Source organism: Schistocerca americana, chromosome 1 (assembly GCF_021461395.2).
Source record: "Schistocerca americana isolate TAMUIC-IGC-003095 chromosome 1, iqSchAmer2.1, whole genome shotgun sequence".
Lineage (NCBI taxonomy): Eukaryota > Metazoa > Arthropoda > Insecta > Orthoptera > Acrididae > Schistocerca > Schistocerca americana.
In genome coordinates, this window is record NC_060119.1 from 816,787,743 (window position 1) to 816,800,728 (window position 12,986).

At 43.4% G+C, this 12,986-nt stretch overlaps 1 protein-coding gene across 1 annotated transcript in view; it reads left to right on the forward strand.

The window, feature by feature from the left end:
* LOC124594408 (peroxidase-like) overlaps positions 1–12,986 on the forward strand; it is a 193,027-nt gene that overhangs the window by 135,401 nt on the left and 44,640 nt on the right. The window contains exons 13-16 of the mRNA XM_047132781.1: positions 4,162–4,359; positions 10,720–10,867; positions 10,948–11,104; positions 12,442–12,612. Coding sequence (XP_046988737.1) covers positions 4,162–4,359; positions 10,720–10,867; positions 10,948–11,104; positions 12,442–12,612 — 674 coding nt within the window. The remainder of the gene's footprint in view (positions 1–4,161; positions 4,360–10,719; positions 10,868–10,947; positions 11,105–12,441; positions 12,613–12,986) is intronic.

Genomic DNA, 12,986 nt, shown 5'->3' on the forward strand with positions numbered 1-12,986 from the left:
GATCATCTCACAATGATATAACATTTTAAAAAAATAATACAATGCCAGTCAGTGGGCGAAAATATAACACACAGCATACGTAGCATGCTTTAGGAAGATAGGACAGGTGGCCTTCGAGGATAGAACAGGTGGTCGGCCGCGGCCTTCATTAAGGCCGGTATTACACTATCAAATTTCTTTGTCAAATATTTGATCAAATATTCGTCAAATATATTTGACAAAGATCTTTGACGTGGCGTTAAAAAGGGGCATTACACTGTCATCATATTTTTCGTCAAAGTTCAAGATGACTGACAACAACAACTTTTTATTAGCCACAGCAGTTGCATGTACCACAATTGCACTGTGTGCACATGCGGAAGAGAAGCGGGGGGAAAAGTACCTGGACGAAGCCGTGGGTTTTACGATGCCACGATAAAAACATTCAACAAAACTAGTTACGTGAGCTTATAGTGGAGGACGTCAAGTCGTACATCAATTACTTAAGAATGGATGAGTATACATTTCAGTATGTGCTCAGTGAAGTGAATCCTCATACCACAAAGCACAATACTCACTTAAGAACTGCCATATCTGCAGAAGACAGGCTCACTGTAACAATCCGATTCCTTGCTACAGGAGAGAGTTAGGTTAAGTTAGGTTAGGTCAGGTCTCCAATCTTTTTAATCTGTTTTTGTAGTCAGGGTGCTGCACTTTGTAAAGAGCCTCATCAGCTTCATACACCTCTATTAATTTTGTAGTTGTCGGTACACACCAAATGTATTATGACAATATTCATAAAAACATTACAGATGACAGAACGCTGCAGCAATGCTAGCGCTGCACGTGGTAACATGTCACATTGCAGTGAACAGAAGACAAGCGACTTCTTTGACCAAATCTACAGCGAGGCCCTAGATTTGATGAAATTTATTTAACGACAGGCGAGATTTGGCAAAGTTCCCTATTATACCATCAAATTTCTTTGACAAAGATATTTGACAAAGAAATTTGATAGTGTAATACCGGCTTAAGGAACCATCGCTGCATATGCCTTAGCTGTACAAAAAAACCCAAATCAGGATGGACAGACAGAGCAGCTCCATCCTTCCAAGCACGACTCAGTGTCCAAACTACTGCATTGCCTTATTCGTTAATTCCCTAATGAATAATGTTTCTTCATTCAGACACAAACTGTTTCACGTAACTTGCAATATAAACCATAGTTTCCTTCTTCAATGTGATACTTTCCACCTGAAAAACTAAGCCAACGGATGTGACTCTCGTGCATTATACATCTTGACATGAGACCCTTGTGAAAGCAGTAAATCGAGTATTGAAATGTGACAAGGTGCTAGAGTCATCCCCTTTCATTACTGTCCACTACTCTGTGTCCTCTGAGTAATCTTTAGTTGTGTAATATACATTATTTGTGAAGAATGTCTTAGCTGCCTTTTTAAACAAACGTGCTTTAGTAATTTTGTTCTTGCTTTGGAAATTAATTATACAATTTTATCACCTGATATAAAGTGCTGTTTTCAGTTTTTTTGTTTGTTAAAAACAAACACAGACAGAGACAAAACTGAACAGACAATTCACAACACGCGACATTAAATATGTGCTCAAAAAAGGGGAGAGAAAACACCTAATGCTCTTCCTAGTCGTAACTGCATTACTTTCAAATATATAGGCTGTTCGTTGTCCACGTCGCTGTAAGCATTTGTCGTGTGATTTCTGGGTGGGTTTCATAACATTTTACACACAGGGCGTTAGGGGTGTAAGTGAAAATATTGCCGCAAAAGAAGCTGAGTAGGACCGTGGTGTAGTGGTTATGATACTAAACTGGTCATTGGAGGGTCGTGCGTTCAAAAACTCACCTGGCTTGTACCATTTTAATTTCTATATTCGGTTCGAGTACATTCTAGAAGTACCCACAAATGTCAAGATGTATTGTACTGGAATGTTCTGTAGCTGTATATACAGGGTGTTACAAAAAGGTACGGCCAAACTTTCAGGAAACATTCCTCACACACAAATAAAGAAAAGATGTTATGTGGACATGTGTCCGGAAGCGCTTAATTTCCATGTTAGAGCTCATTTTAGTTTCGTCAGTATGTACTGTACTCCTTCGATTCACCGCCAGTTGGCCCAATTGAAGGAAGGTAATGACTTCGGTGCTTGTGTTGACATGCGACTCATTGCTCTACAGTACTAGCATCAAGCACATCAGTACGTAGCATCAACAGGTTAGTGTTCATCACGAACGTGGTTTTGCAGTCAGTGCAATTTTTACAAATGCGGAGTTGGCAGATGCCCATTTGATGTATGGATTAGGGATTAGCACGGGGTAATAGCCGTGGCGCGGTACGTTTGTATCAAGACAGATTTCCAGAACGAAGGTGTCCCGACAGGAAGACGTTCGAAGCAATTGATCGGCGTCTTAGGGAGCACGGAACATTCCCTCCTATGACTCGCGACTGGGAAGACCTAGAACGACGAGGACACCTGCAATGGACGATGCAATTCTTCTTGCAGTTGACGATAACCCTAATGTCAGCGTCAGAGAAGTTGCTGCTGTACAAGGTAACGTTGACCACGTCACTGTATGGAGAGTGCTACGGGAGAACCAGTTGTTTCCGTACCATGTACAGCGTGTGCAGGCACTATCAGCAGCTGATTGGCCTCCACGGGTACACTTCTGTGAATGGTTCATCCAACAATGTGTCAATCCTCATTTCAGTGCAAATGTTCTCTTTACGGATGAGGCTTCATTCCAACGTGGTCAAATTGTAAATTTTCACAATCAACATGTGTGGGCTGACGAGAATCCGCACGCAATTGTGCAATCACGTCATCAACACAGATTTTCTGTGAACGTTTGGGCAGGCATTGTTGGTGATGTCTTGATTGGGCCCCATGTTCTTCCACCTACGTTCAATGGAGCACGTTATCATGATTTCATACGGAATACTCTACCTGTGGTGCTAGAACATGTGCCTTTACAAGTACGACACAACATGTGGTTCATGCACGATGGAGCTCCTGCACATTTCAGTCGAAGTGTTCGTACGCTTCTCAACAACAGATTCGGTGACCGACGGATTGGTAGAGGCGGACCAATTCCATGGCCTCCACGCTCTCCTGACCTCAACCCTCTTGACTTTCATTTATGGGGGCGTTTGAAAGCTCTTGTCTACGCAACCCGGTACCAAATGTAGAGACTCTTCGTGCTCGTATAGTGGACGGCTGTGATACAATACGCCATTCTCCAGGGCTGCATCAGCGCATCAGGGATTCCATGCGACGGTGGGTGGATGCATGTATCGTCGCTAACGGAGGACATTTTGAACATTTCCTGTAACAAAGTGTTTGAAGTCACGCTGGTACGTTCTGTTGCCGTGTGTTTCCATTCCATGATTAATGTGATTTGAAGAGAAGTAATAAAATGAGCTCTAACATGGAAAGTAAGCGTTTCCGGACACATGTCCACATAACATATTTTCTTTCTTTGTGTGTGAGGAATGTTTCCTGAAAGTTTGGCCATACCTTTTTGTAACACCCTGTATACTGTATGTGTTCTGGCCGGAGGCAGTTCGCTCCGAGCGCTTGTATGCGCAAGTGCTGAATACACCTTCGTTAAGTGAAGTTAGCGTTCGTCCTTCATCTCCTTACACCTTCTTCTACGTGACAATATTGTGATCATTGATACCTTAGTACATATCCACTTCAGTGTGTTAGTTTTCTTTTTCTCTGCATCTAACAGTCGTCCCACAAACACGTCACATAAGTTACTACGTAATGTTTTCTGCTCGGTCGTAACTGCACCGCTAACTGCAGTACGCCTGTCGCTATATCGGTATATGCTAACCGATTTGCGTCCGCCCGTTTACACTTGACCACCTGACCTGCTGCCCACGGGAAAATAAGCATTAATGACTTGCTCTTGCCATAGGTACCTGGAAGTAATAACCAACCCAAAAAAGTACTACATCTAATAGCTGTAATCATTAGTCTGCAAGTGAAGTTAATACTGATGTAACGCTGTGCAGTACACTACCCTCAGACACCAATAAAAATATCTGCACTTGTACCCCTGACACTCTGTATACTGACGTGTTGTGTGCGTTACGACGAGTAACGGAGACGGTTTGTTTGGAAAGTGAGAGTGCGCTGGTGTTGCAGGCGACTCGCGAGTGAACGAGCAGATCGACCTGGCGGTGGTGCACACGCTGTGGATGCGCGAGCACAACCGCGTGGCGCGCGAGCTGGCGGCGCTGAACCCGCGCTGGAGCGACGAGGCGCTCTTCCAGGAGGCGCGCAGGGTCGTCGTGGCCGAGCTGCAGCACATCACCTACAACGAGTTCCTGCCGCTCGTGCTCGGTAAGGCGGCCCACGGCAGGCGTCTGTGCCAACCCCCAAGATACCGGCACAAAGTCACCCCTGAAATCCGGGAAGTAGTACCCTTCCCCTTTCGTTTTGCACTGGCCAACAAAGACACTGCATATTTATGTGGAATATGCTGAGTTTGGATTCCGTAGAAATGTTGGAACAAATGAGGCAATACTGACCCTACAACTTATCTTAGAAAATAGATTAAGGAAAGGCAAGCCTACGTTTCTAGCATTTGTAGAGCTCTTGACAATGTTGACTGGAATACTCTATTTCAAATTTTGAAGGGGGCAGGGGTAAAATACAGGGAGCGAAAGGCTATTTACAATTTGTATTATTTGTACACAAACAAGGTGGCAGTTATAAGAGTCGAGGGGCATGAAAGGGAAGCAGTGGTTGGGAAGGGAGTGAGACAGGGTTGTAGCCTCTCTCCGATGTTATTCAATCTGTATATTGAGCAAGCAGTAAAGGAAACAAAAGAAAAATTTGAATTAGGAATTAAAATTCATGGAGAAGAAATAAAAACTTTGACCTTCGCCTATGACGTTGTAATTCTGTCAGAGACAGCAAAGGACTTGGAAGAACAGTTCAACGGAATGGACAGTGTCTTGAAAGGAGGATATAAGATGAACATCAACAAAAGCAAAACGAGGATAATGAAAGTCGAATTAAGTCGGGTGATGCTGAGGGAATTAGATTAGGAAATGAGATGCTTAAAGTAGTAAATGAGTTTTGTTATTTGGGGAGCAAAATAACTGATGATGGACAAAGTAGAGAGAATATAAAATGTAAAAATGTAGACTGGCAATAGCAATGAAAGCGCTTCTGAATAAGAGAAATTTGTTAACATCGAGTATAGGTTTAAGTGTCAGGAAGTCGTTTCTGAAAGTGTTTGTATGGAATGTAGCCATGTATGGAAGTGAAACGTGGACGATAAATATTATAGACAAGAAGAGAATAGAAGATTTCTAATTGTAGTGCTACAGAAGAATGCTGAAGATCAGATGGGTAGATCACATAACTAATGAGGAGGTATTGAGTAGAACTGGGGTGAAGAGAAATTTATGGCACAACTTGACTGGAAGAAGGGATCCGTTGGTAGGACATGTTCTGAGGCAGCAAGGGATCAGCATTTAGTGTTGGAGGGCAGCGTGGAGGGTATAAATCGTAGAGGGAGACCAAGAGATGAATCCACTAAACAGATTCAGAAGGATGTAGGTTGCAGTAGGTACTGGGAGATGAAGAACTTCGCACAGAATAGAGTAGCATGGAGAGCTGCATCAAACCAGTCTCTGGACTGAAGACCACAACAAAAACAACAACAACAACATGCTGAGATTAGCGGCTTTGTTACAAAATATATATAGGATAATTTTTCTGCTTCGGTCACTTTTTTGCACATAAAATCTAAGACAAAAGAAAAATAAACGATGCACCACGAAGAAGTACGCAAATGGGGCGGAAACCAGTAGATCTTACATATATGTACAGACAAACAAATGATTATAATTTCAGAAAAATTGGATGATCCAGTCAAGAGAAGGACCTTCATAAATTGAGCAAGTCAATAAGACATTGATCTACCTCTGGCCGTATTACAAGCAGTTATTAGGCTTTGCATTGATTAATAGAATCGCTGGAAGCCCTCCTGAGGCATATCGTGGCAAATTCTGTACAGCTGGCGCCCTACTTCGTCAAAATCGTGGGCTGGTTGGAGGGCCTCGTCCACAATATTTCAGGCGAAGTCAGTTCGGGAGAGATACGGTGACCTCGCTGGCCAAGGTAGGGTTTGGCAAGCACGAAGACAAGCAGCAGAAGCTCTCGCCGTGTACGTGTGGGCGTTATCACCCGGGATGACTTGCCACAAAGCTTAAGAAAACGGCGAACAGAATACCGTGACGTAGCGATGTCCAATGAGGATGCCGCGGAAGCCAACTAAAGGAGTCCTGCCGTGAAAAGAAATGGCATTCCAGACCATCACTCCCAGCTGACAGTCAGATTAGAATCCCGCCAATGTCGGAGCGTCTGCAGACACATATTAGGGAGGAATCTCATTTAATGGAGTAGAACTGTCTCCAGTGATGAGTCCCGCCTCGAACTGAGCCCCAGTCACCAGCGGAGACATGTCTAGGGACGCTCCGGACGGCTGTGTGATATCTACCTGACTGTCGCCTGCCACATTGCCTGATAACCAGGGGTAATGGTGCGGGGTGCCATTTCATTTCATACCAGAATCACTTTTGCTGTCATCCGCGACACTTCCAGCACGGCGATACGTCGACGATATTCTACGCTGTTTTGATGCCCCTCATGGCAAGCCATCATGGGCTTACATTTCCGCAAGATAATGCCCGTTTGCACATGGCGAGAGGTTCTATTGCCTGTTTTCGTGTTTGCCAAACCCTACCTGGGCCAGCGAACTCCTCGGATCTCTTCCCAATTAAGAACATTTGTTGCATTATGGGCAGGGCCCTCCAGCCAGTTCGGCATTTTGACGATCTAAGGCGCTAATTGGACAGAAGGTGGCACGATATCCCTCTGGGCCAGATCCAATAACTCTATCAATCAATGCCAAACCCAACAAGAGCTTGCATCAGGCCCAGAGGTAGGAGGACGCGTTATTGACTTGCTCAGTTTGTGAAGCTCTTCCTCATACATAAATGTCTTAGAGTGTGTTTATTAACGTGACACGTTTCGTCGGCATGCTGCCATCATCAGGTTCTTTACATCTAAACGTCGACGTCTAAAATTTAATTTTTATCATGCTGCTATTATATCCTTTTCCGTAGCTGAGTGACGAGCTTGTCTGTTTCCAGTGCATAGAACCTGGCTTCAATTCGCAGTACTGCCAGGGATATTTCCATAGTACGACGACGGGAACGGTGTGCGCTCATGCTAGTGTGCCCAGTGGAGGACCAATTTGAAATGAGTCCTAGCTAGCAACAGCTGGAAGAGCGGTGCGCTTACTTCATTGCCACGTCCACCAGACAGAGAACGATAAGGGGGCCAGCCGGCATGGCGAGTTTCTCTAGGCCACATCGTGTATTTAAGTTTTAATTTTATGTTGCTACATATTCCACAACATCTACATCTACATGATTACTCTGCTATTCGCAATAAAGTGCCTGGCAGAGCGTTCAATGAACCACCTTCAAGCTGTCTCTCTACCGTTCCACTCTCGAACGGCGCGGGAAAATCGAGCACTTAAATTTTTCTGCGCGAGCCTTGATTCCTCTTATTTTATCGTGATGATCATTCCTCCCTACATAGGTGGGTCCCAACAGAATGCTTTCGCAATCGGAGGAGAAAACTGGCGATTGAAATTTCATACGAAGATCCCGTCGCAACGAAAAACGCTTTGTTTTAATGATTGCCACTCCAATTTACGCATCATATGTGTAGCACTATCTCCCCTATTTCACGATAATACAATACGAACCGCCCTTCTTTGTACTTTTTCGATGTCATCTGTCAGTCCCACCAGATGAGGATGCCACACCGCACAGCAATACTCCAGAATAGGGCGGACAAGTGTGGTGTAAGCAGTCTCTTTAGTAGACCCGTTGCACCGCCTTTTTTTTTAAGTGTTCTGCCAATGAATCGCTTTCTTTGGTCCGCGTTACTCGCAACATTATCTCCAATTTAGGTTATTTGTAATTGTAATCCCTAAGTATTTAGTTGAATTTACAGCCTTCAGATTTGTGTGACTTACTGTGTAATCGAAATTTAGTGGATTTCTTTTAGTACTCATGTGAATAACTTCACACGTTTCTTTATTCAGGGTCAATTGCCACTTTTCGCAATTCGTTTTAGTCATCTGATGACTTTGATGACTTTACAAGACGGTAAATGACAGCATCATCTGCAAACAATCTAAGACTGCTACTAAGATTGTCTCCTATATCGTTAATATAGATCAAGAACAATAGAGGGCCTATAACACTTCCTTGGGGAACGCCGGATATTACTTCTGTTTTACTCGATGACTTTCCGTCTATTACTGCGAACTGTGACCTTTCCCACAGGAAATCACGAATCCAGTCGCACAACTGAGGCGATATTCCATAGTTTGGTTAGAAGATTCTTGTGAGGAACGGTGTCGAAAGCCTTCTGGAAATCTAAAAATATGGAATCAATTTGACATCCCCTGTTGATAGCACTCATTCCTTCATGAGTATAAAGAGCTAGTTGTGTTTCACAAGAATGATATTTTCTGAATCCATGCAGACTACGTGTCCATAAATCGTTTTCTTCGAGGTACTTCACAATGTTCGAATACAGTATATGTTCCAAAACCCTACTGAAAATCGACGTTAGTGGTATGGGCCTGTAATTCAACGGATTACTCCTACTTCTCATTCTGGGGATTGGTGTGACTTATGCAATTTTCCAGTCTTTAGGTACGGCTCTTTCTGTGAGCGAGCCGTTGTATATAATTGCTAAATATGGAGCTATTGTATCAGCATACTCTGAGAGGAATCTGATTAGTATACGATGTGGACCAGAAGCCTTTCCTTTATTAAGTGATTTAATCTGCTTTGCGACACCGAGGATATCTACTTCTATGTTTCTCATCTTGGCAGTTGTTCCTGATGGGAATTCAGGAATCATTACTTCGTCTTCTGTGGTGAAGGAGTTTCGGAAGACCGTGTGTAATAACTCTGCCTTTGTGGCACTGTCATCAGTGACTTCACTGTTGTTATCGCGCAGTGAAGGTATTAATTGATTCTTGCCACTGGTGTGCTTTATGTATGACCAGAATCTCTTTGGGTTTTCTCCAGATTTCAAGACAGAGTTCCGTTATGGAAATTATTAAAGGCATCTCGCATTGAAGTTGGCGCTATATTTCGAACTTCTGTAAAACTTTGCCAGTCTGGGGGATTTTACGTTCTTTTAAATTTGGCATGCTTTTTTCTCTGCTTCTTCAACAGCGATCTGACCCGTTTTGTGTATCATGGGGGATCAGCACGATCACTTATTAATTTATGTGGTATATATCTCTCCATTGCTGTCGATACTATCTCTTTGAAATCATTCCACTATTTTTCTGCGCTTACGTGACCAGAAGACTGGCTCTTAAAACGGCGTTCTTTTTTTAAGTAGATATACTTTTCTTTTCTTTTTTGATGGTTGTAGGTGTCACGGCATTCAGCCTAGCAGCAACTACCTTGTGATCGCTAATCCCTCTATTCGTCACAATACTCACAATTTGTCCGGGATTATTTGTTGCTATGAGGTCAAGTATGCTTTCGCAACCATTTCGCTTCGATCCTAAGTTAAGTGTCAACTTGATCTTTTGAATAATTTTGTATACACGGATTTTCGAGGTAGAGGTGTTTGAGTATTACCTTAGATGGATAAACCGGTATACTGTACTGGCATAACATTTTTCATTTAGAATAACTTATTGCCAAAGGAAATTCATTCAAAACATGCGAAGCTTTATAAGCCGCTATCTCCCTTGTTTTCAGCAGTTAAGAAATTGGGGGAGGAAAGCAAACTCCATCCTTCTTCTCTTGAGGATGATCAGGGTCTTCGCAATGCATGAAAGAAACAACATGTACGATGCACCTTAGAACCATTCTTGATTAAGGAGGAATTAAGTAACTAGATGCTACAGGCATATCAAGAGAACAAGACCGGTATACTGTACTCCAAGAATTAACCCTAAAAAAGCTGTGTTCCATATGGGAGCCGCACCAACAACAAAAGGAGAACGGAGTTCTCAACAGTGTTTGAACCGCTTCAAAAAGCATTCAACTAATATTGAGCGCCGATCTGCTGCAGAGTTCTCATCTTCCCAGAAAAGAAACAAATTTCAAAGCAGTGTCCCTACACCAGATGCCGGGAGTGCTAACGAAAAATAAATCTTTTTGATCAGGACCACACGTCTGACCACAGATGTGTTTGGGCAATTGGAAAATTCAGGGATCAGAACTACTGATTGTTCAGACTTACAGTCTACTCAGTTTGGCACGCTCTGACTTCCACCTATTTCCATACCGAACGAAATTTGTGACTGGAAATAATTTTGAGTTCATAGAAGAGGTATGGAAGGTATAGATTCATTGCCGACCTTCAGAAATCGCATTTCAGATATGTAATCTGCTCATGTTAACTTAAATCGCCATTAAGTCGAAAGATTTGTCCCTTTTTGCAAAAAATTACAGTATTTTCCTATCTGGCCAAGAAATTTTGTCCTTAGCTTGTATGATACAAGCACAAGGCTATTTTCCAATGCAGCAAGTCACACTCATTGTTTTTTACCACTGATATTTATTTTTCTTACAACGCTACCAAGAAAATATTGGGGGAAACAATCATGCACGTTTTACTTTCTTTCATTTACAGGTAATGCGTACATGGATAAGTTTGAGTTGCGGCCGAAAAACAAAGGGCATTCGAAACTGTACGACAACAACGTGAACGGTGGCATCACCAACGTATTCGCTACTGCCGCTTTCCGGTTCGGACATAGCTTGATCCAAAGTAGCCTAGAGTGAGTACTGAACATTTCTTTTCATTATACGTGTCCCTGTGTGACTATGAAAACTGACATTTTTGTGGTCACTGTTACAGAGGGTTCAGTATATTCGGGACACTCAAACAAAATCTGACTCTTCACAAGCACCAATTCACACCATTCCCGCTGTATGGTGACGGGGCGTTCGACAACTTCGTGAGGGGACTGTCCACGCAACCGTGTCAGCGCATGGACCGCTTCTTCACCAAGGAGGTAAGTTGCGATGTTTCGAGATAAATGGAATGACTGCATAATGGAATGACGACAATTAAAGTTTGTGGCGGACCAGGACTCGAACCCGTGTTTCCCGCTGTTTCCCGCTTTACGCGAGCTGTCGCCTCGAACCGCCTTGGCTCACCGTGCACAGCTCACGGCCAGACCGAAACTATTAATCCGACCTGTGGCGGCAGCCGAGCCCTCTTTTACATTCTGCCATAGCAGCGCGAAGACGTTTACAACGACACATCTACAATCTATACAATGCAAGCCACGTTGTGGCGTGTCGCGGAGAGTACTTTGTGTACTGCCATCATTTCCCCCCTTACCTACTCCAACCGCGAATAGTGCGCGGGAAGAACAATTGTTGGAAGGCTTCAGTGTGTGCTCGAATTTTACCTTCGTGGTCTTCTTCCGAGGTACATATGCAGGAGAAAGTGACTTGTTGGTTGAAGCTCCTAGGAAAGTACGCTCACGGAATTTAAACAGCAAGCCATACCGTGATGCGTAGCGTCAATCTCTTAGCGTCAGCCACCTAAGTCGGACAAACATTTTCGAGACGCTTCCGTACCAACTAAACGAAACTGTGGCTTAACACGCTGCTCTTTTTTATGGGTATCCTCTATTTCCTGTATCTGTCCTATGTAGTAAGGATCCCAGTTCGTCGAACAATACTTAAGTAACGATCGGACGAGGATTTTCTAAGCCTCCATCGTGATGGACTATAAATCCTGTTACAAACCAAAATATACATCAAATCAGTTCGAGTATATTTAGCGAACACACAAAGCATTATTACGTTTCCAGCCCAGATCCGTAACAGAAGTTAAACTATGCTCTCTACTTTAGGAGACGGTGGCGGTATTTTAACACAGAGGACATCATCCAGTTGCAACGAGTTTACGTCATAGTATACTCGGTAATTTCCAAATTTTGAGGTGATTCGAAAATTCTTAGAGTGTACGGATAGCCGAATAATCTGTCCCCTTTTTATAAACCTAATCTGCCAAAATCATGAAGCTTGACTGCGAATCAACCTAATCTGTTGAGGTCTCAGCACCAAACAACGGACGAATGCCAGCAGAAACGTCGCAAGGCGCTGAAGCTCCAAAGGTTAAGAATACAGAGCGGATCAATTAAGGTTTTTTTGCATGAAGTGTTAAGAGTTTGCGAAGACGTTCGTGGCACGCGTGTGAAAGCTTGATACGACTCTTGTCTCTCTTTCCCAAAGCATCCATGCTCAGGCCATTCCCAGAGGATACTAGAGTATTCGTCATATAAAGGCAACAGACACTGGTAAGAAGACGTATTTACTCTTTACTTTTGGTTGGCAGATAACTGACCACCTGTTCCAAGGAGATCTGGACTTCGGACTGGACCTCGTGGCTCTGAACATACAGCGAGGACGGGACCACGGGCTGCCTCCGTACGCTGACTGGAGGGAAGTGTGCAATCTTGAGCCCATCAACACGTGGGACGACATGCTCAAGATGATGGACCCAGATGTAAGTACTGCTGCTTTTACTTGCATTTTACGTTACAGAAACCCTCCATCGTGGCTAACGTTCATTTTTAAGACTGCTGCAAACGCGCGGGTACGTCACAGGTTTAGAAATTCAAACGACCGAAACTTTTCTTTCAGAAAAACTGAAAACGAAAATTAAATTGTGTTAGGGGACTGGAATATGGCAGTAATAAAAGAGCCAGAAGGAAAAAATTGTTGGTGAATACGGACTAGGGGAAAGGAATCAAAGAGGTAGCCGGCAGGTAGAATTTTCCACAAAGCATAATTTAATCACCACTAACACTTGGTTGAAGAATCGTGAAAGAATGTTGCACACGTGGATGAGACGTGTAGACACGGCGAGGTTTCAGATTC